The following is a 22,486-nucleotide window of genomic DNA, read 5'->3' on the forward strand; positions in this document are numbered from 1 at the left end:
TACTTCTCGCAAGCTGACAATCCAGATTCAATCGCCGCCTCATGCATATAATTGTAGACTTCTGGACTCGCCCTTCAGCATTCCATCAGTCGCGTATCCGGTGTTCCTGCCAAGGCATACTTTAGGTAGTTCGGAAGGCCAACGCCGTTGTCCATTGTCGAACCCCAGACAAAGAAGCATTACTCGAGATCCTCTACATCTGCCTCCCAGTCTTAAGCCTATTCCGACTTGAGCGACTTGCAGCGTTTCTTATGCGGGTGCAGTCATATTTGCGATAGACGATACGCGGGGTGCCTCGTTCCGATGCTGCCTGTTAACGATCATGACGGACGGTCGCGGTAGTGCGCAAGCCACAGAAAACCTGTCTGGAATTTCCGTGAAAGAAGCCACGCTCGATCAAAGTAACGCCTCTACGGAATTGGACGACTTTGGTCTGCCCAGCAGGCCGTCAAGTAAAGTGCGGCCGTCACACGCGGACAGCAGTGACGATGACGAGGACGATGCAGCCTTTCATGATGCCAACGACACCGCGGAGGCGAAAGATCCGGCGGACTCAAATGCTCGAGACCACTCGAAGACCATTGCGCCTCCGGTGAATGCTCTAGATCAGGTGGATGGATCAGCAGACTCGAAGCCGACCACCCAAAGTCCAGCAAGTGCACCTACAGAAGACCGGCTCGAAGTCTCCCAAAAGCAACACAGGCAAGAGGAGGATGACAGATCGGGTCACAGCAGCCTCGATGGAAGAAATGGAAAATTAGATGGGCACGACGATGCTACAGAGAAAGGCGCGGCGGAAACGTCCATGAATGGCAGACCTAGAACACCAGTTCCTGAGGAGCAGTCTGCGAGTCCGCGGACCCCGGATCGAAGCACTCCCTCGCCAATCGCGTCGCGGGCGTTCCCTAGCATCAAGAAGGAAAAGCGCAAGAGTGCTGCAGCTGTGTCAGAATGGTCCCACCAGCGGCTAGCAGCCCGAAAGGATGAGTCCGACGAGGAAGAGGAAGTCGAGTGGCAAGCTATGCCTGCACTGGGCGAGATGGACTACTACGACGATCGCGGACGACTCGTGGCAAAAGGTACCCGAGACGAGATGCCGGACAAGCCAGGCTACCAAGCCACTGGCTTTTCTTCGAAGGGCTATACCAAGGTGCTGCTAGATGAAGACGCTCAATCAGCAACCAGCATGGACGACGATACAAATTATCTTTTCAAGAAGGACGAGAAATACACGAACATTCCAGACCCATACGGCGACGAGGACGATGACGACGAAGACCTGGCCAGGGATTCCAAAGCTCAACTGCAGAATACGAAGGACCTCCTCAGCGAGGGTCAGCGAATCGCATACGTTAGTGTGGCTCGACTCACGATAATCAAGATGATCAAGGCGCTAGAGGAGGTAGAGAAGACCAAAGGTGTACGAAAGGACTTGATCCGGGCTCTCGAAAACATGGAATTTTGGGGACAGCAAATGATGGTCAGGCTTTACAGCCACATGGATATTGATTCGGCTGAGCAGATCATGATCGAGCAGCTGGCTGAGCATGGTGTCAGCCCTGCTGATCTCGTGCCGACTCTCATGCAAAACGCTCGAATCAAGAATCCGAACGCCGACTCAAAGCCGGAGAGCGATCCGTCAACGGAGACAACAGCGGGAGCCACAGACTCCGGTGGATTTCCCAAGGGCAGTCTGGATGTAGAAACGGATCTCAAGGAAGTCAAGGAGGGTGAGGAAGTCCCAGAGGTGCAAGACAGCCTTCCACGAACCGAGAGCATAGAGCTGGATCTGCGGTGGACGGTACTCTGTGATTTATTCCTTGTACTCATATCCGATGGCAACTATGACTCGAGATCGAGACGCCTGCTCGAAAGAGTGGCAACCTCGATGCAAGTGACCTGGCAGCAGATCTGCCGGTTCGAGAAAAGAATTGTTGAAGCCCTCGAAATGCAGGAAGCCGAGCTTCAGGAAGACCACGATGAGAGCGACAACCTCGAGGCTCGACGCAAAGCCGCCTTGAAGCGTAAGTACATCACGATGGGTCTGGTCACTGTGGGCGGAGCAGCAGTGATCGGCCTTTCAGCTGGTCTTCTAGCACCGCTGATTGGTGCCGGTCTCGCTGCCGGATTTACGACTATTGGAGTCGGTGGAACGAGCGCGTTCTTGACAGGTGTTGGAGGTGCTGCCATTGTAACATCCATTGGTGTCACCACAGGTGGCACTATCGCCTTACGAGCTTCGGACCGCAGGATGGGTCACGTCAAGACCTTCGAGTATCGGCCCTTGCACAACAACAAACGACTCAACTTGATCTTGACAGTCTCAGGTTGGATGACGGGCAAAGTCGATGATGTTCGACTGCCCTTCAGTACTGTCGACCCCGTGATGGGTGACATCTATTCCCTGCTCTGGGAGCCGGACATGCTGCGGTCTACTGGTGACACTATCAACATTTTGGCTACAGAAGCTCTGACGCAAACGATCCAGCAAGTTTTGGGAATGACATTGCTTGTTGGTTTAATGTCTGCCATTCAGTTGCCAATTGTCTTGACTAAGTTGGCATATCTGATAGACAATCCTTGGAGTGTGTCTTTGGATAGAGCTACAGCAGCTGGCCTCATTCTTGCCGACTCACTCATTCAGCGCCACCTTGGCACTCGGCCCATCACGCTTGTCGGATTCTCTCTTGGCGCAAGGGTGATATTCTCTTGCTTGAAAGAGCTGTGTGAACGTGGCGCATACGGCATTGTTCAGAATGTGTATTTGTTTGGTGCTCCGATCACAGCTAAGCGGGACGAGTATCTGAAAGCTCGGTCAGTAATCGCTGGCAGATTCGTCAACGGATACGCCAGCAATGACTGGATTCTTGGCTACCTCTTCAGAGCCACTGCCGGAGGGCTTAGCAGAGTCGCCGGTCTGGCCACTGTAGATGACATTCCAGGACTGGAGAACAAAGATGTCAGCGCTTTTGTAAATGGCCATATGGCCTACCGCGCTGCGATGCCAAGACTGCTTCGCGAGGTAGGCTGGGAAATTGAGAGTGACGAATTCATCGAGATAGAAGATCCCGACCCGGAAAACCATGAAGCTCGTCAGAGAGAACTAATCAAAGAAATCGACGATGCCAGGAAGAAAGCCGAGGCCGAGGAATCCGCTGGAAAGAAACGCTTCGGCTTCTTCAGCAGAAAGGCAAAACCACAGAAGGCTTGGGAAAATTACGACGCATCCGACTCTAAACGATCTAGTACTGACGGCAAGAAGGAAGGAGACGAATTGAATGTGCTGTTCGACATCGATGCCATCCGTAAAGAGCTGGCGAGTGAGTATGTGGAAGTGCGTGAGCTCGACAGCACAATGCCTACAATGCAGATTGTCACCACAGGCAAGGACGGCGAGAAGCAGACCGAGTACTTGCGCCTTCCGTCCGACATCACGCTCTCGCCGGAGGAAATGGCTCGCATTAAGCTTCCTCCCAAGCCCGAGGATGACGGTCACGGCGCTATTCCTACTCCACGCCTACCGCAGCTCACAAGGTCGTTGCAGCCATCACCTCGGCAGTCGCCTGGCCAGTCACCACATCCTTCCCCACGAGCGTCATTTCAAACCGGCCCAACACGAGGCATGTCGCCGAAGCCTGATGATGACTCTTGGATACAGCCACGGGAGCTCGTCAGCACACTTCCGCCACTCAATCTGACACCTTCAATTTCTCAGCGACCGTCATTTGAGCCGGTTCCGGCCTACCGGCCCGCTCTGAAATCCCATGCTACTGAGCCGGCCCCATCGTCGAAGCCTTCCAGTGGTCCCGGGAGCGCTCTTGCTTCTCCGGTGGATGGATACAACCTCGAGCACAATGCTTGGGCTGACGACAGTGTAAAGATGACTTTCGAATGATCCAGCACGTGGATCCGTGTACAGATGTATAGCCATTGGTATGAATACCTACATCACCATTCGTCCTCGCAGAGGATGCCCGCTGTACCAGCGTGGCCATACTCTTGGTGTCGCCAGCCCCAAACCATTCCTACGCTTTTGTTGAGCTTTGTCCGGACTTTCATCGTTCCTTGGTGTGCCAACATAAAGGTAGTGAAAGAAATATCACACCAGTGCACAAAGCCACCAAGGATGCTCTTACAATGCTTCGATGCATAAAAACTAATGTCTGCCTCGAAGCAGCCATTCGTGACAGTAACAGCATAACTCATCATGTCCAGATCACTTCCAACACCAAAACTCACGCGCACAGAAAGCCACAAGATCATGTCTTCCCCGTGTTGCGGTCAGCTGGACGCCTTTCCAGGCCGCCTTGCTGAGCTCGAAACATCTAAGAGATGGGAGGAGATCGCTGCGCTCAAAGAACGCGCACAAACCCTCATCGACGGCTGGAAAGCTTACGAAACCAAGATCTCTACTAAACTTGATAAGATGTCCCCTACTAACCACGAGGACTTCTTGGCTGGTCAACACGAGGAGGTGAAGTCAAATATTGCTGAACTCACCGAGGAAATGCATGCTATCAGTGCGGTACAGCTCGAGCTTCGCATGGATCCCAGCTTTGCCCCTGAGGATGTTAGCTATACTTGGATGAAGCAGCTAGAGAAGAAGTTCAATGCGCAGAGCAAGACTCTGGGCCACAGCTCGATTTGGTGGAAGCTGAACTTTACGCTGACGAAGAAGCACTAATGATTTGCGAAGGAGGGTAGAGGTAAGTAAGGTAAGTATTACGCGAATGTGAACGGCTGTTTGCTTGTTGAACTCTTTAGACACATAGCCTTCTCAGTCGGGAAGTTGCTCGTTCTGTTTGAAACTACAGGTTGGTACCCCTCTGACCCGATTCTATTCTCAGTCAGACGCTGACTTTCGCAGAATTACACGAAATATTATCTCCTCTCCGCCTAGCATGACCGTGGTCTTCACCCAGCCTTCCTTACGTTAGCATGCAAATCTGAGCCGACACCGATACAGCGGCGGAGGTGGCCTTGTTGGAGGTCTTCCTTGTGTTCTCTTTGTCTGGTCTTTGTGCTAATACTGTACTCAACATGATGTTAGTTACAGCTATATCGTTGTTCGATGCAGGAAACAATGATCTCTTTGGCGGCATTGTTCGTTCTTTGTCCCTCGGGCTATTTTCGAAGTTCGCTGCTGCCCCGAGCTCAGCTACAAGATGCTCGAGCGCTCGACCGTCAATGCTGAAGCTCTTCGTGCTCCTGCCTCATACTCACACATACATGCAACAGGTAACACAGGCAAGTACATTCCACGAAACGACTCCACTCAACGAATCCCAAAACCAGACCATGATCTGCATCACGATGTGGTCCCCGATGACACTCCTCACCTGGTTCTTCCAGGCGATGGCTCTGCTTGGTACCACAGCATTTGATATGCTGAAGGGCCTCGCGTCCACTGACCCTCTCACGGTCCTTAGCACACTGACTGCGTCGAAGGTGAACATGTTCTTCGTGTTCATCTTCATCTTTCGGTACCTGCGACTCGTGGTGCATATGATCTCGTACTACTTCATCTACAGCCCGACGCCGGTCCCAGCAAATCCGACTCTGAAGCCGTCCGACGTGACAGTCATCGTCCCCACAATTGACCCCGAGAACGACGGCTTTCAAGAGTGCCTGCGAACAGTCCTCCAGAACCAGCCCGGTGCTATTCTGATCGTCACCGTCGGCAATGCCAAAGTCAAGCTTGTCAACAAGGTCATCAAGCCCTTCCGCAAGAGCTGGCCTTCGACGACGATCTCGGTCACACAGACTAACCAAGCTAACAAGCGTCGACAGGTGTGTCATGCCATCCCTCAGGTTCGTACAGCCATCACCGTTCTCCTTGACGACCACGTCTACTGGCCAAGCCTGAACTTCCTGCCCACCATTCTTGCACCCTTCGAGGATCCTCAGGTAGGTGGTCTAGGAACGAACAAGGTCGTTCGACGTACCGGCTCCGGCTATAGCATCAACTCCGTCTTCAACTTCCTGGGTTGTGTCTACCTCGAGCGTCATAACTTCGAGATTACCGCCACGAACGCCATTGACGGCGGCGTCTTCGTGCTCTCTGGCCGTACTGCCGCATACAGAACGTGCATTCTCAACGATCAGACCTTCTTGAACGGCTTTGCCAATGAGATGTTCTTCTTCGGTAAGCTCGGTCCCATCAATCCGGACGATGACAACTTCATCACCCGTTATATCGTCAAGAACGGCTGGAAGATCAAGATCCAGAACTGTCCCGATGCAACCATCGAGACTGACCTTGGCAACCCCGGTAAGTACCTCTCACAGTGTCTGCGATGGGTTCGAACCACCTGGCGTTCCAACAGCTGCTCACTCTTCACGGACCGCACAGTCTGGAGGGCACAGCCATGGTGTGTGTATGCCGTGTACTGGACAAGCTTCTTCAACTTTGCACTCTTCTATGATGCTGCCATGTTGATTTCGCTCTACAACACTACCTTTGGCAGTGTTGGCGCTGTTCAGATGCTGGCGTGCTGGATCTTTGCCAGTAAGATGGTGAAGCTTCTTCCGCATTTCAGACGCAATCCTAAGGATCTCCTGCTAATTCCAGCCTACCTGATGTTCGCCTACTACCACAGTCTGATGAAGCTCTGGGCTCTGTTCACCTTCTATGACTGCCACTGGGGTGGTCGCAATCTGGCTGCCGTTGACGCGTCAGCTAACAACGATGATGACGATGACGATGACAGCAGCGACGACGACGATGACCAGTCCAAGAAATCGTATGGTGGCTTCAGCACAGGGACTTCCTATCATTCAGTAGGATCTCACTTCCCCTCAAGTGGCTCCTCAGACGGTAAGCAGACAGTCTTCAACCGTTTCTTCGAGTCAGACACCCGCGCTCCCTATGATAATGCTGACCTACCTCCCGCATCCACTGCTGGATCATCCGGTCAGTCTGCCTCATACGGCATCAGCAAGTGGGCTGCCTCGGAGAAAGCCGGACACTCACAGTCTCAATACGGCTCAGCTCCCAAAGCTCACCCAATCCCCATGCCCCGATCAACCACAGCATCATCGACCACGGACCGCTCTTCCTGCGCGAGACAGATACACGCCGAGAACGTCCTCAAACCCCACGATGGCAGCATCCCTACCACATCACGATACGGTCGTGCAAACGATTCACGGAGGCTACCGGCGCATATGTACCGCTCGCCGATCTGGACGCGCTTCTCTCCTTCTGATTCTGCGGATGCGTCATCAGTAGTTTCGGGAACAAAGGCTAGTGAGGCAAGCACCTTCAATCTCGGCAGCCTCAGAACCGGACTCGAGATCAACAATTATTTGCTTTCCACTACCTCCTGCCCTACTAGCAGCAGCAACAGCAGCCGAATAGTCTCTGCCAAGTCAGCAACTTCCAGCAACGTCTACCCTGACCCATGCTTCGAGCAGCTACATGGGGAAACCGACTCTGAGCTGCGACAGTGTTGTGGAGCTGGCCCAGTCGAGATCATCGACGTCAAAGCAGTGAGACCAGAGTACAGACGGGCGTGGGAGAGAGGTAGTGACTGCAAGCGGCAGCATGATGAAGGGATGGGGCTGAATTGGGGGCAGTGTGCTTTTGGTGATGTACGAGAGCTGGGCTTGTAGTGGGCTCGTAGTCGTAATAGTCAGTTAAGAAGTTGGCTGATGGATAGGTAAGTTGGCTCGTAATTTTGGAAATAGAAGAAAGCATGTATGATCAAAGTTTTACACATTCTCATTCTTGGTATCTCAGTACGTGTGGTCTCGTTGGTTTTGTGTCTCGTCCGTACTCGTGTTCGAGCATCATCGTACTGTACCGTAGTAAGCCTGCTGTGGTTGGTACTAACGCGTTTTCCGTCCCTATTCCAACATGTTCGAAGACAATGAGAATATCGCGCAGGCTCGACCCATCCCTGCCAACACATATCCCCACCAGGCTTGCCAAAGGGAGGATCTTCCCAAGCTCGGTCTTTGCCTAGTACTAGTACAGGTACTCCGAGCACTTGCGCCCACTAGTCGCTCGACGGCATCCGTTGCATATCCAGGGCCCTTAGATATGATCGTTCTCGTCACCCTCACCGTCAACGTTGTCGTACTCATCCCCGTCTTCATTCTCCTTGTCGCTGTGGGTTCCGCTGTAGTCCTTTTCCCTGTTGGAGTTCGTCGAAGTCACCGAATTCTGAAATCTTTGCCGCCAGGGGAGCCGTGATCATCGCCGATGGCGGTCGCCTCATCATCCTCGACCTCCCGGCCCCCAATCTTCCTCAGAGTCGCGCCCTTTGACGAAGATGTTGTCAGGTCGGGTGGAGTAAATTGTGTTGTAGAGGCGTCGTGGTGGTGGAGTGGCAGGTGGGAGGCTGTAATTCCAGTCGACGGTGGTTGGGTCGCGCTCTTCGGCAGTGGCGTCGGTGATGGGTGCATTAGTAGTAGTGGTGGCAGCATCAACAATAGCAGTAATTGTATCAGCGGCAGCATCGGTGGTAGCATCATCGACAGCAGTGGTAGTCTGAGAAGCAGTCTCGGTGGTGGTGGCAGCAGCAGTGTCGGTGACAGCATCGCCAGTAGCAGTGACAGTAGTATCGCCAGCAGCAGCCATAGCTTCAGCAGCAGCGATCGTGGTATCAGCGGCAGCTTTGGTAGCTTCAGCAATAGGAATGCTAGTAGCATCAGCAGCAGTCTCGATAGTACCATCAGCATTAGTGGTAGCAGCGGCAATAGCAGCGGAAGCAGCAGCAGCATCGCTGGCTGCCGTTCCGATACTGGGAACAGACTGTTCGACACTGATCTGTGGGGTGCTGATGTGGCAGCCATCCTCGCCGGAGTCGGGGTCGTCGGCAAAGGGATCGTAGTCGTCGGCGGAAGTGGACTGGACAGGACAACGTGGAAAAGGAGGTGGAGAGAGGCTGCCGGCGTGGTAGTCATAGTCATCGAGAATTTCGTTACGGTCTTCGAGGAGGGGTAAGGCGGTGGCATTAGCAGCATCAGCTGTAGTAGACGTAGCAGTCTTTGGACTGGTCCCTTCAGCGCTGACCGGCGGGTTGCTGAGACCTGGTAGGGCGGTAGAGGCTTCTTTGACGTCTTCTGCGGTCTTCTTCGCCTTCTTGACGCTCTCATCTGTGCCTCTTTCGGTGGACTGACTACGCTTGCGCTTGTTGGACTCGATCTGGCCAATGTTGACGCCAGCGATGATAGCAGGTATATCCTCGCTGTCGATCCATCCTCATTTGTGACGATCGGCTCCTTTTTGGCTGGAACGGCTGCGGTAGATTGGGAAGTTGTGCTGTACTCGGATATGACAGGCTTTGCGAGACTCATCATTTTTTCGAATTCGGCACTTAGCTTTTCGATATCATCTGAGCTAGAGACCGAGAGTGTGTGAGTGTACTGAGCCACATTGTTGAAACCAGAGACTGTGGCGTAGTTCTCGATGCTACTGGTCATGTTCTGGTAGGCATCACGCTGCGATTTCAAACTCGAGATGTTCTTCTTGATGGATGCTTCAAGCATGATCATCGTGTCTAGGGAAGCCGAGCGACTACCAGGTCGACAGGTTGCGGTCTGCGTAAGGGCCTTGATATGTGACAATTCCCGGCCAACAAGGGCGATAGTCGTCGTAGTCTGATCATTGTGCACCTCCCAAAAGCCTTCGATACTATTCCGCAGCATAGCTTGCATCTTCCGAGCGTCTGGATCATTGGCAGCCATGATGTTAGTGGAGGGTAACGTGATCGTGCGCAGCAATGAAGATCGGCGAGTGCTGTAAACACGAAGGGAGGTTGCAAAGAGCAATGAACAAAAGTAGCAGGGATTGCGGGGCAAGAAGTGACCATCGGCTGTTTGAAACGTAATGTCAGGCTTGGGTGAAGCAGAACAGCGTGACTCGCGAGATCGCTTGGCATCAGTCGCAGCTCGAAGGCGCTTGCATGTGAGGCGGGTGGATCTGTCACTCAGGAGGAGAGCAACTTGAACTGAGCTTCATCATAGCCTCGAACTGAGCTTCATCATAGCCTCGAAGCAGTGTCAGCAGTAGATCCATTCCCACATCAGGCGGTCCTAGCCTGAGAGTCCGCATTTTGGGCGAAGTTGGATTTTACTGTTGGGCCATTGCATGTCAGATGCAAAGGTTTCCCACGGGATGTTTGAGAACATGCAGCCGTTAGTCCTTAGAGTTACTATACGTCACAGTATGATTTAGCAGTAATGTAGCGGGTTCGACCGCGTTGATACATTTCGCTCTATCCCATGCAGATACTCGGTAGGTACAGGCAACTCGAAGATAACATATCGCGTAGGCAACTTTCGTTTGGCTTCGCAGCGTGTCGTCATCTATCTGCAGTAGCCTAAGACCTCAGAAAGACAAGCTAAACTTGATTTAATCAACGCATCTGTGATAAGGACGCGGTGTACAGTTCACTTGGACTGGCGAACCTTGGTGACATGGGTCGTGGTCGTTTGCACTTCAAGGCCACAAGGCAAACTGCCCCACTTTTTGGCAGCGTTTCTTGGCGCCATCGACCCCACTCAAATTCGTGGTTTATCTTGCGTTTGTAAAATCGACATCGACTTGCCAACAATATGTTTCTCCTTTATTGCGCGCACCCACTCAAAGCCCAGCCCATGAGTCAGTGTCCTCGTTACTGTCTATACCCTTCCATCGTTGCGGCTCGTCAACCCCGGAAAGCCCATCGCGCCGACGCTACCGAACGCCCACCCTCCTCCGACGACCCTGCGATTCAGGTATAATGGACTACTGGTGCGGCGATCATAGAGCATCGGACTGCAACATCCATCGTTCTGCGGTATTAGCCTCAGGCCAAGTGGCCTTGATGGCTCGAATCCTCCTCGATTGACCGTACAGTCTCGCTGCGCTTTGTCCCATCGTCATCCAGTTGACACTTTAACCTCAAGTCGTGTGGGTCGTTGGCCATCAGTCCTTGCACTGTACCTTTCACTTTCGGCATTCCTTGCGTGCGACGAGATTATCTTTGTTCACCGGTTCCCTGTGCTATTCTTCTGTGACACCAGTGGCAAGACTATCCTGAAAGGTACACCGGGGGATCAAAACCAAGTGGCTTGTGCTTGAGGACCGTTCGGTTCTGAACATCAGATCATCTCGATCTGGTGCTCTCAACCCGGGAAACCTGGGTCCCCCGCACCTCGTTGAGCGATGACTTGCACCCGGCCGATGCTGAAACTTGACGGTCTTGCTGCTTCGCATTCTCTACAATTTCTTCGATTATCTTCCTATCCTCCTCTTTTGTGACAACTGCAGCACGACCATTCCTGGAAAGCCGACCGGGGGATCAAAACCAAGTGGCTTGTGCCAGAGGACTGAGGAACTGGGCATGCGATCGTCAAGGTCTCATTGTGCAGCACCCTCAGTCCCTCGCACCTCATTGCGCGATGACTTACACCCGGCTCCGCTGAAACTTGAAGGTCTTCCTGCCTCGCTTTCTTCTTTCCTACTGTGATACTCTCTGCCTCACTCTCCCTCTCTCTCCTATTGTGACGCTCGCGACAGAACCATCTTGAAAGAGTGAGAAGGAGTGCAAACTGGCGGCTGGGTGCTCGGAGACCTTTAGGTGCGAGGCCTGTTGATCATCGAGTCCAGGCTAAAGACCACTCTCGATCCCCATGAACTCGTGGGTCGGGGGTATATTTCATGATAACGGCCGGCCTGGCCTGACTCACTTGAATCTTGATGGCTCTGCTGTGTGGCAATGTCCCCATCCGTATTTCTTCCTGTCCGTTGCCAACGGTAAGTAATGTCGCCCCACTTTCCTTACCTCTGCCCAAGTCTTATTCCCTGTTGGCCCCAATTCGCAGCTCGACCCAGACGCACCGCTGTCGATCCCGGAAGCCGACATCCCCATCGGCCCACAGCAACCTGTCATTGCCCAACGCACCACGAACCATTGACCCATATCCGATCGCCCCAGCCAACCCCATCGTGCTCGATGCCAGCACTCATCCTCTGCCCACACACTGCCCCTTCCCCATCACAACGCGTACCCCAAGGGCAGAAACATAAGAAAAATCCCTCACGGGACAGACACCCTCTCTTTCTTTGCTTCTCCTCGTGGAGAACGCAAGGCCAGGGTCTCCGACAGACCACTTAGCCCTCCCTGTTGTTCGCGGCAGCTGCTCCTTTGAGCCAGCAGCCCGTTCGATCAGTGTTGGACTGCAGACGGTCGTCGGAGCGCGGGTCTGAACATTTGCTCACCGGGTCCTTCATGCAGCTCACGCGTCGAATAGGCTTGGACTCGCTTTACTGTTTCATCACTGCTTCCCGTCGTTGTGATGGAGCTTTGGGGAAGAAACACGGAATGCGCTCCATGGCCTCATTATGCAAGGAGTTAGCGCAAGTAATTGGGATGGGCGCGACCAAATGGTTGGATGTGGGAGGGAAAGGAAGTCGTAATGGAGGGCTCGATCGAGACTGGTTGACCAACGAGGAAAGTCGCACAGCAGGCCTTTGACGAAACCGGATGACAAGTGCTGGACAAAGCCGGATGACAAGACGTCCCGATGCCAGCCGGTTGACTTGAGCTTCAACGGAGGCATCATTGAATTGTACGGACTACAACCGTACAGCTTGCAAACGACAAAACATCATCGCCATCTTCAGGGCAAGCCTTGCCGCCACAAAGAAGTTACCGCAAGCCTCACAGCATGGTGCTAGTACACGTGCCCGTACTACGAGCGGGTCGCTGTAGTTACCTTCGGTAAGGTTAGAAATATAAGTGTGTACCGTAGCCTCGAACATGATAGTTACGTGCATGATCGCTGAAGCAGCCATTCCGTGGACACATCTACATTGATCGGTGTGCCCAGACGTGATGGTAGAGAAGAGTGATTACATCACACCAAGCATAATGGGATGGAAAGTGTACTCTATCTTAGTCATACAGCGAAATTGCCATCTGCCTGGCAAAGAAAGGCTGGACGTCTTATCCAAGGATGACACAGAATCTGGCTCGAATGCAAGCGGCAAAGGTGCCATGGGCAGAGGACCCCGAATTTAGGCCAATCTACTTTGCCGTTATGGCAGACATCCATCTTTGCTCGTCTTTGCTATTGTACTGTCAGTATGTAACAACAAGAGCCGTGAGATAGTGGATGAACTTACCGATCAAAGTGCAGCAGCATGCCCAACACAGGAATGAGCTGCCGCTGATGCGCCTTATCCTTCTGTTCCAAGAATTGCAAGAGCACATTCTTCAGATAGACATAGTCGACGGTGCCTTGACTCAACCCCTGCGGAGCGCTACCTTGTTTCTCACGAGCACTCGGCGCAGGCGATCTCGCCGATGTTGAATCCGTCGAAGCTCTTGAGCTCTGAAGACCGGATTCTAGGCCTGGTCTGACTGCTTGCTGCTTCTTCGCACCTGCTTGAAGCGCTTTGACCTCATCTGAAAGAGTCTTGTTGGATTTCGTAAGCTTGTCGATATTTTCCTTAGCTTCAGCACTTGCTTTGCGCAGCTCAATCCTCTGAGTCTCGAGGTCTTGTACCTGCCGCTCGCTTTCGTTGAGTGCTTCTCGCAACCCGGCCATAGCGGCGCGAACATCTTCCACTTCTTTCGAGGCACGCTCTGAAGCTTGCTCTAAATCGTTCAACCTGCGCTTGGAGTCTCGCTGCTTGATGTTGAGCTCGTCCTTTTCGTCTTCAAGAATCTTGAGCGCTCGCTGGGCTTCTCGCGCTTTCGATTTGGCTTCATCCAGCTCGCGGATCATTCGTCGGCTGCTGACGCTTGCCTCGTCTTCAACACGATCGCGTTCTTCGATAGCTGCGTCCATGCGCTCTTTCATTTCGCGGACACGAGATTCAGTGCCAGTTTCGGACTGGTTCAGCAGCATGCGCATGGTCTGCCCTTCTCGAGTCCGTTCAGTGAGCATACGTTGGGCTTCTGCGAGCTCTTCCTCGAGATTTTCGGCGCGTGTCGAGGCTTCGCGTGCTTGAGTGTTGAGCTCATGCGTCTGATCTCGCAGAGACTGCACGAGTGATTGAGCGGAGGAATGAAGGGCGGCCTTGAGGGTCACTTCTTCTCGGAGCTCTGTGACCTGACGATCGTGGGTTGTCACGCGGGCCTCAAGATCAGACAGTTGAGTTTTCAGCTTCGTGATCTCCTCGCGACTCTTCCTTAAGCTTTCGTTGGAATCTTTGGAAGCAGTAGTGGCTTCTTGTCTGCGAGCTTCCGAAGTTCGCAGCTGAGACTCTGTCGTTCGCAAGTCCTCCTCGGCCCGTGTTCGTGTGGATGTTTCTTGTTCGATCTTCTGCTGCAATTCCTTGACCTCGGCATCTTTGTCGCTCAAACGCTTGCCAAATCCTTTCATCTCTGCTTTGAGGTCTTCATGACGCGCCTCCATACGCTTGAGCTCACCTTCCTGATTCTTGAGATCCTCCTTAGCCTTCTTTAGCTCCGCGATTTCTGCTCGCAAGCTCTTCAGTTCAGGTTGGGCCTTTGAGAGTAGCTCCCGCAGGTCACTCAGATCTTTGAACCTGGTCGCGGCCAATTGTTCTGCTGCAGTCAGATCGGATTGCAGAGATGTCGATTTGAGCTTCAGCTCAACGAGTTCCTTCGCAACATTCTTCTGGTCTTCGTCGGCCGCAGACCTAGTGGACATCGCCTTCTGGAGCTCGAGAAGCTCGGCCTCGAGTTGCTCTGTCTTCTCGACCAAAGCTTTTCGTTCGCTTTCGACCACCTTGAGCCGGTCTCGAGCTTCGACGTGCTCTTCGCCCTGGTGCAGAAGGTCATCACGAAGAGTTTCAATTTCTTCTTTTAGAGCTTCTTGATCCTTGATTTGTTTCGAAAGTCGTTCAATTGACAAATCTCGATGTCCGATGGCTTCCTTGAGCTCGACGATCTCTTTCTCGAGCTTTGCTATGACCTCGGGCGATGGAGAAGGCGCAACGTTTCCAACATCGTCCGCTCCCGCAACAGGCTCGTCGGCCTCGATGTCGTCGGTGACCGTTGCAGCACCCTTGCCCTTGCCCTTCTTTTTCTTCTTATTGCTTTTCTTCGATCCCTGGCCTGACGTGGGCGCAGAAGGTTTGGCAGCAGAACCTTCGGACGCCCCTTGGGAGCCAGAGGTCTCTTTCTGTGCGCCAAAATTCTTGCTGATGTATGCTACAACGTCGTCTCGGCTTTTGAAGTCGCTGGGGTCTAGGCTGGAGTCATCGTCAAAGAAACCGAAAACTTTGGTCGATGGCCGCGAGTTGAAATGTTCCTCGTTCTTCGCCATCTCTGTCCGCACCTCATTGATCGTGGCTTCTGCAGACTTCAGCTGAGAACGCAGTGTGTCCATCACTGCCTGCATTGTGCCAATCTTCTTTTCGCTGACAGTCTCGTCGCTACGCCGCTGCTCGTGATCTCGAGCTGCCTGCTTTGCTGCGGCGAGACTGCTCTCGAGCTCCTTGAGTTCGGAATCCTTCTGTGCCAGTTTCTCGGCGGAGGTCGCCAAGTCTGCACGGGCAGCTTCTAGATCAGACTCCATTCGAGTCTTCGCCGCCTCAGTGGTGTGCAGGTTCTGCTTGACTTGCTCCAGCTCTGCTGTGAGAGACGAAATCTGACCGCGGATCTCGATCATCTCGTCCTGTGATCGCGACGATTGTTGCGACGTACTCAGCTCAGAGGCAACGAGCTCGTCGATCCTGCGCTGTAGACGGGCCTTCTCTGAGTCGAACTTGTCCTTGGACTCTCGAAGCTCTTGGAGCTCCCTGGTGGCTGACTCTAAACTCACCGCCATACCTCCAGTCGACTCGCGGGCAACTGTCAAATCGCCCTTGACCTTTCCCAATTGCTGTTTCAAGTCTTCGATTTGCTCCTGGCTGGAATGCAGTTCCTTTTCAAGCCGTGGCACTTCTGAATCATACGAGAAGAGGTCTTCAGTTGTGTCCTTTGAAGGCGGCGATGTCGGCTTCGAGCGGGGAGAGAATAGTGAAAGACTTGGTATCCGTGCTGAGATCGAGGAGGGAGACTTCACTGACGTTGTAGGTGACATGGTGTGCTGCGAATCATCCTTAGTATCCTCGCCACCTGTAGTCTCAGGGACCAATCCGACTTGTTCTTCACTGGCCTTGGGCTCTCGGGCAGTTGCAAGTTTGAGATCCGAGACCTCTGTGCGCAGTTGCTCGATCGTCTTGTCCGCCTGCTGGTTCTTCTGCTTCAATTCGTCTCTTTCCGAAGACACGCGTTTCAGCTCATCTAAGACCATATCGCCTTTTGTAGTGATCTGACCAAGATACTCTATCAGTGAAGCCGGATCTCCAATGCTTGTAAGTGGTGTGTATTCGCGCAGCGTGGCCTCGAATGGCTCAATCGCTTGAGCTCGACTATGCACTATACGGTATGCCTTTAACAATTCGCCATATTTGGACTCAATCCGCTCGAGCTTTCGCAGCTTTGTTCGCACATCGACTGGCAGTTCTACAGGTTGCGCAGGTTCAGCGTTGCCGTTGGTGTCTCGTGCGTCCGTGGCGGCATCTTCTTGGACGGGGTGGCCATCTGCCACCTTGTCATCCGCTTCGTTGCCCTTAGCTTGGCTGGGTGCATTATCTGGCAAGGGCGTCGAGACTCTACTGGGCGGCAGGCTATCGTCGCCACCTATAGAGAACGCAGGCTCGAAGTCGGAAGGGTTAGGAGTCTTGATAGCATTTCCTGTCGTTGGCTCTCTTTGGCGCGACGAGACGCGCGGAGTCCGGCCATCTTGCTGACCTGGACCTCTACGGCGAGTCTGCCCTCTTTGCGGCGACCCCGAGGCCGCAGCTTGTCGTTGGCGGGCTTGCTCCTCGGCGATGCGGGCGTCAATTGCGCCTTTGAAGCGCTGTTCGATCAGTACCCAAGCGTTCTGGCGTGGGGCAGGCAGCACACACCGAGAAATAATCCACCTTGACGGTAGGACTCACGCTGCCTTGAAGGCCGCTCAACGAATCGACTCACTTTGCAGGATACCTGGGTAGACGGTGTTCTTTGATCTGAATGCATTCACCCCGGATTAGATCCCACGAGTCAGTCGGAGCATCTCGCTGAGGCTCACCGAGTCATGACGAAAATGAAAATGATCAACTTGCAATAAATAAAGTATCACGACGATCACACGTTCTTCCATTCTTTACAGTCCTTCCTATCTGATTTTGGTCTTTTCCCGAAGAGGGGCATTGCGTGCTGGCAATCACGGACTATGCAAAGGCGTGCGCAATGGGGCATGACCTGAGTCCGCGTCTGCGGCTTTGTGCCGCCTCTCTTGACTTCGATCCTGAAACTCCTGTATTTGTGCAGAAGTAGTCGATACGCCACGGCCACAGTCACTCTGATGATCTGTAACTGATATCGCTCCCTCTGTGAGATCTCGGTATGGAGCCGTCCTGGCGAAGACGATACATGACCACAATTAAGCCGGAGCACATCCTTGAGCCTGTAGCCGAAAGGCTTTGTGGCGGGTGGGATGAGCTTGACTTAGCTGGCCAGACATTCTGCAGGCTTTCCCGCATGTCGAACCTCCTCGTCCCAAATCGGTTTTCCTCGTGACATCGTCAATCGTTGTGCCATTACTTCAGTACCACATTCGCTCCTCTGGCTGCGAGGTATGAGTCTGGTCCACCGGGTCCCAACGTTCTCACAACGCCAAATATCTCCTTGTCGTAGTACCGTAGCTTGGTCTTCGGATCTGTGTACCTCGACGGAATGCCTGTTATATCGCAGTACTGTTTCTGATGTGCTGGATGTAGACTCGGCGCGCTTTCGATGTTCGTGTAGGTTACGGCCGGCCCCAGATTGGGTGCGTTTCCATTTGTCGCCTTGAGAAGATTCCTCTCCAGAACCAGTGTCGACAGGCTCTGGGCCGCTTGTGCCATGTTCACAGGCTTGCCAGCGCCTGGGCCTTGCACCGGCGTCATGGCACCATCTGATGTTACGCCGGTCGCTGGTAGTGGTGTCGAAGCGCCACTATTATTTTGCGTGGCCATCACTGAAGCCTCCCGCCGTTGGGTCTCGCCAATGATTTGCTTTGTGTTCTTGTTGCGACGCCCTGAAGGCTTCCATGTCTGGTTGCGAAATGGTTTGACTGTGTAAAAGATGTCCATCTGATCCAACAACTGCTGGTGCGAGTCGTCTTGTGGTTGAGGCGTGGGAGGCATCTTGGAATTCGCTCATAGGCGGGTCTCAGGCGCACAGATGCTCTTATCGTTGTGCACGATGCACGTCGGGGCACTTCAGACTATTCAGGTATCTCGAGGTTGATGTCGACTGAATATGTCGGAAATAGGAAGTCTATATCCGCAACGCGTTGAAAGCCAAGGATTGGAGACGCGTTTGGAGAGCAACGGCGACGTTGTATTTCTGATGAACTCCTGGATCAACTAGCAATTCTCGCAGAAGGGTCCTGCGCGCTTTCTGCGTGGTGAGATGGTGTGTGCCTGGAAAACCCCTGGCCGTAGAATTAAGAGCTGACAGTACTCCACAGGAGAGTCCACACGAGCAGCAGCAGACGTTGCTGTTGTCTCGAATCATCACCAACATAGTATGGGTCCAGCAAGGCTATGGCGAGCGGTTGCTGACCGCCAACTACAGGAGAAGCTCAATGAGGCAGTCATGGTCATGAATCGAAGTCTGCAGGAGGTCAACGTTCAGAACATGAATGTCGAGCTAGTTGCTCAGATGTTTAAGAACTACCAGTCGAACGTTTTGTTTCACCTTGAGGGTGAGCATATTCACACTTACAGAGGCAATGTAGCTAATGTCGTGCAGCTACGGACAACCTGAAGGATCCGTTATGAGGCGAGCAAGAAGGACAGAGGTTGCTTTCAGACGATACCCACGAGCTATGACCAGATTGAGAGATTGAGACATAGTCGAATCTCTGGCGGGCCTCAGGGCCTTCGACAACCACTTCCTCGGAGCAGAGAAGTATGAGCGAAGGAACGCTGCGAGAAGGAACGCTGCAGGAAGGAGTCCTGCTGCTTTACCATCCTCATGTGGGAAGTCAAGGAACTGATGAGGGGGCAGGAGGATTTTGGAAGGTGCTGTATTGGCAACACTCTGTGCAGTACCGTTGCAACCGTCTGTGCCATGACGATCAACGACAAGTACATATGCCAGACAAGACTTATGTCCGCATCCCATGTCAACTGGTCTCCTGCAACCCCACGTAAGATATCTGGTCATCCGGCGCAGGATAAAATGTCAATGCTGTCGGCCGGTGCTCTATATGCATTGTTGCGCTTGTCGCGTGAATGTGCGCAATCTTATGTCGACAATGACGCTCACTCAATAGACCGGCGGTAGCCCTGAACCCTCCTATCTGATCTTCAGCGACTTTACCGTATATCGACTCCGTTGTATTCCAATTGCACATGCTCGGAAAGGCTGCATCGCAGCCTTGTCGCGAGGTCGCCCAAAACGATCAACGAACCTCAAATATTTGACCCATCATAGTGTGCATGCAGGCATGGTAGGAGAGGTGCGGGAACGCGGCAAACTACTGAAGTGACTGGTGTTGTGCGTCGAGGGTGGTGTAGGTTGGCAAGATGGCGATCACCTCCGTTCAACGCATAGTGCAAGAGCGCACCCTTCCATCAGACCATCCTCTCCCACCACCACGAATTTATCCTGCCCCGGACTTTCCCTTCAAAGGATGGCAGCCTGCTCAGCCGGAAGGCTACAGGCAGAGTGCCGCAAATCCCTCCGAAAACGCCATAGTCATCGATAATGGTGCCAGCACAGTCAAGGCAGGGTTCTCCTTCGACAAGAAGCCTCGATTTCTCGTCCCGCCGATCATGGCCAAATACAAGGACCGAAAGTTCAACAAGTACTGCGCTTTCGTCGGCTGGGATGCGTATGCGGACGCGACGACCCGAGGTCAGATTCGGCAGGCATTCGAAACACATACTAGCATTCCCACAAATTGGGACATCATGGAGGGTGTGTTTGACTACATCTTCCTCAAGCTCGGAGTGGACGAGCAGGGTAGTGTTGGGAGACCCATAGTCATCACTGAGCCGGTCGCCAACTTTGGCCATAGTCGGAGGATGCTCAACGAGATGATGTTCGAATGCTACCAAGCGCCGAGTGTGACTATGGGCATAGACAGTCTTTTCTCCTACCGGTATAACAAAGGCAATTCCGGCATAATAGTGTCTTCGTCGCACACATCGACTCACATCATTCCTGTCCTGGACAAGAAACCCATTCTGCAGTCCTGCGCACGATTGAACTGGGGCGGCTCACAATCGCACGAATTTCTCCACAAACTGATCAGACTGAAGTATCCGAATTTCACAGGCAAAATGACATACGAGCAGACGGAGCAGTACGTCAAACAATTTTGCTATCTTTCCAAGGACTTTGATCGAGAAATGTCAACTTTCTTGGACTGGTCGGGACTCGAGGAGGAGCGCAACGTCATTATTCAGTACCCTTACACTGAGCAAGTCGTCATCGAGAAGTCACCTGAAGAGCTTGCACGGATCGCAGAGAGGAAGAAGGAATCCGGTCGGCGTCTTCAGGCACAAGCTGCAAAGATGCGCTTGGAGAAGCTTGTGAAGAAGGAGAAGGATCTAGCGGACTATCAGAAGCTATACGCGGCCTACACCGATGCGCCCACGAAGAAGGAGCAGAGGCGGCTGTTGGACACCGAAGACCTCAAAGACGAAGCTGCCCTGGAAAGACGCATTCGCGACCTGGACAAATCGATAAAGAAATCCAGAAACAAAGACCTGGGCGAACCCGAGGAAGAGGAGAAGCTGGAGGACCAGCTCAACAAGTTCCCACTCCTCGACACGCCCGACGACCAGCTTGATGACATCGGCTTGAAGGAGAAACGCCATCAGAGACTCATGAAATCAGGCGTTGAAGCGAGAATTCGTGCAAAAGAAGAGAAGGAGCGCGAGCGAGCCCGCATCGCCGAAGAGGAGCGTCTCGATCAAGAGCATCGTCAAAATAATCCTGAGGATTGGATCAAAGGCAGAAGAACCCAACGGGAGAATCTACTGCTCAAAATCAAGGAGCAGGCTCGACTCAAGGCTGACTCGGGGAACCGCAAGGGCGTCGCCTCTCAGGCGCGAATGAAGGCATTGGCGAATTTAGCATCAGATGGGCCAAAGCGCAAGCGGCGTGGAGGCGGCGACAATGATGACGATTTCGGCGCGGATGACCAGGATTGGGATGCATATCGAGATGTCGCGAAAGAAGACGCCAGCGACGATGAGGAGCCTGAGGAGGATCCTTTAGCTCAGCTCAAGGCTGTAGAGAGCGAGCTTCTCCAATATGACGATTCGTTCTCTGAAAAGGATACAATTGAGGCTCAGAACGATTGGACCAAGAGCTTGATGCACGCCTTCCTTAGAGGCGCTCGTCCCTTTGATGGAGAAAGTCAACGCGAGTTCAACCAGGTCCATCTCAACGTCGAGCGAATCCGAGTCCCCGAAGTCACATTCCAACCGAGCATTGCGGGAGTCGACCAGGCGGGCATAGTAGAGATCATCGAGGGAATCGCCATGAGCCGTTTCTCGGACCCGGCACAGCAGCGTGCTCTGCTGCAAGACATTTTCCTTACGGGCGGCAATACTTCCTTCCTTACCTTCGAGGAAAGACTAGCCCGAGAAATGAGGGCTGTAATTCCATCGGCATACGACATCAATGTCCGCAAGGCCGCAGACCCCATTCTTGATGCATGGAGAGGGGCGGCGGGCTGGTGGAGCTCAACTCCGGCGTCTGATCGACACATCGCGACGGTGACCAAGGAGGAGTATGCAGAGAGAGGCAGTGATTACATCAAGGTGAGAAAAGTCTATCGGGACAGGTGGACAATACTGACGTTGTTACAGGAACACGACCTGGGGAATTCACTGGCTCCGTCGACGCTCACTTTCGGTGGATGAACTTGACCGTCGGAACACCAAGCAGTCATGCAAGATGATCGTCGATCTCTTCTTAGCATGGCACACTTGTTCAGACGACGACGATCTATGGAGGGATGAAACCAACGAACTGGCCGCTAAGACCTCATACCCACTCTGGTCACGTACCGCATGGTAGGACTGTCATAGCGTCGCGCAAATGGCTCGCCCAGCTTACAAAGATCGCAAGAAAAGATTCGAATGCGGCTCTGCCCAAACAGGGTAATTGCGAAGTCAGCAACGCGAACAGATTCTTGTCTTCACAAGACCAGAGGCTGTCGGTCGCATCATTCGCCACATCCATACTCCGTCTCGATCATGCAGATTTTGGTCTTCACCTTGACATCGGCATGTCCGTTACTTAGGTGTATCCTGTACGGTGATGAGGTGCGGTATTGCAGTGACGCCCGAGGCGGCTCCACGTTCGAATACGCCAAGATGTTTTGGGGGTTTCCAATTCACCGCGTAGGGACGCGGCGTGCACGCAGATGACGCCACACTTGCCAATACCTCCGCGGCATTCTTGCTCGTTTTGGCCGCTGCTCGATTTCAGCATGTGGCGACCTGGTCGACTCTGTGGCTCAGAAAGTTCTGCAATCTGGG

At 53.2% G+C, this 22,486-nt stretch overlaps 6 protein-coding genes across 6 annotated transcripts; 4 read left to right on the top strand and 2 right to left on the bottom strand.

The window, feature by feature from the left end:
• Positions 1–322: 322 nt before the first annotated feature.
• AB675_4116 (uncharacterized protein) lies at positions 323–3,895 on the top strand (the record flags this gene model as incomplete). Its single annotated transcript, XM_018144231.1, has 1 exon — positions 323–3,895. One exon carries the CDS (start codon positions 323–325, stop codon positions 3,893–3,895), a length of 3,573 nt encoding a protein of 1,190 aa, XP_017998460.1.
• A 312-nt stretch (positions 3,896–4,207) lies between these two features.
• AB675_4117 (uncharacterized protein) lies at positions 4,208–4,684 on the top strand (the record flags this gene model as incomplete). The annotated part of the gene is made up of 1 exon (XM_018144232.1): positions 4,208–4,684. The coding sequence occupies one exon, from the start codon at positions 4,208–4,210 to the stop codon at positions 4,682–4,684; it is 477 nt and encodes a 158-aa protein (XP_017998546.1).
• Positions 4,685–5,313: 629 nt separating this feature from the next.
• Positions 5,314–7,614, top strand: AB675_4118 (uncharacterized protein; the record flags this gene model as incomplete). Its single annotated transcript, XM_018144233.1, has 1 exon — positions 5,314–7,614. One exon carries the CDS (start codon positions 5,314–5,316, stop codon positions 7,612–7,614), a length of 2,301 nt encoding a protein of 766 aa, XP_017998491.1.
• Positions 7,615–8,038: 424 nt separating this feature from the next.
• Positions 8,039–9,693, bottom strand: AB675_4119 (uncharacterized protein; the record flags this gene model as incomplete). The annotated part of the gene is made up of 3 exons (XM_018144234.1): positions 8,039–8,138; positions 8,760–9,194; positions 9,275–9,693. The coding sequence occupies 3 exons, from the start codon at positions 9,691–9,693 to the stop codon at positions 8,039–8,041; spliced, it is 954 nt and encodes a 317-aa protein (XP_017998462.1).
• A 3,326-nt stretch (positions 9,694–13,019) lies between these two features.
• Positions 13,020–18,124, bottom strand: AB675_4120 (Golgin IMH1; the record flags this gene model as incomplete). The annotated part of the gene is made up of 3 exons (XM_018144236.1): positions 13,020–13,062; positions 13,118–16,812; positions 17,549–18,124. The coding sequence occupies 3 exons, from the start codon at positions 18,122–18,124 to the stop codon at positions 13,020–13,022; spliced, it is 4,314 nt and encodes a 1,437-aa protein (XP_017998538.1).
• A 1,389-nt stretch (positions 18,125–19,513) lies between these two features.
• Positions 19,514–21,865, top strand: AB675_4122 (Actin-like protein arp5; the record flags this gene model as incomplete). The annotated part of the gene is made up of 2 exons (XM_018144237.1): positions 19,514–21,763; positions 21,812–21,865. The coding sequence occupies 2 exons, from the start codon at positions 19,514–19,516 to the stop codon at positions 21,863–21,865; spliced, it is 2,304 nt and encodes a 767-aa protein (XP_017998482.1).
• Positions 21,866–22,486: the final 621 nt, after the last annotated feature.

This window comes from Cyphellophora attinorum, assembly GCF_001299255.1.
Source record: "Cyphellophora attinorum strain CBS 131958 chromosome Unknown Contig18, whole genome shotgun sequence".
Taxonomy (NCBI): Eukaryota; Fungi; Ascomycota; class Eurotiomycetes; order Chaetothyriales; family Cyphellophoraceae; genus Cyphellophora; species Cyphellophora attinorum.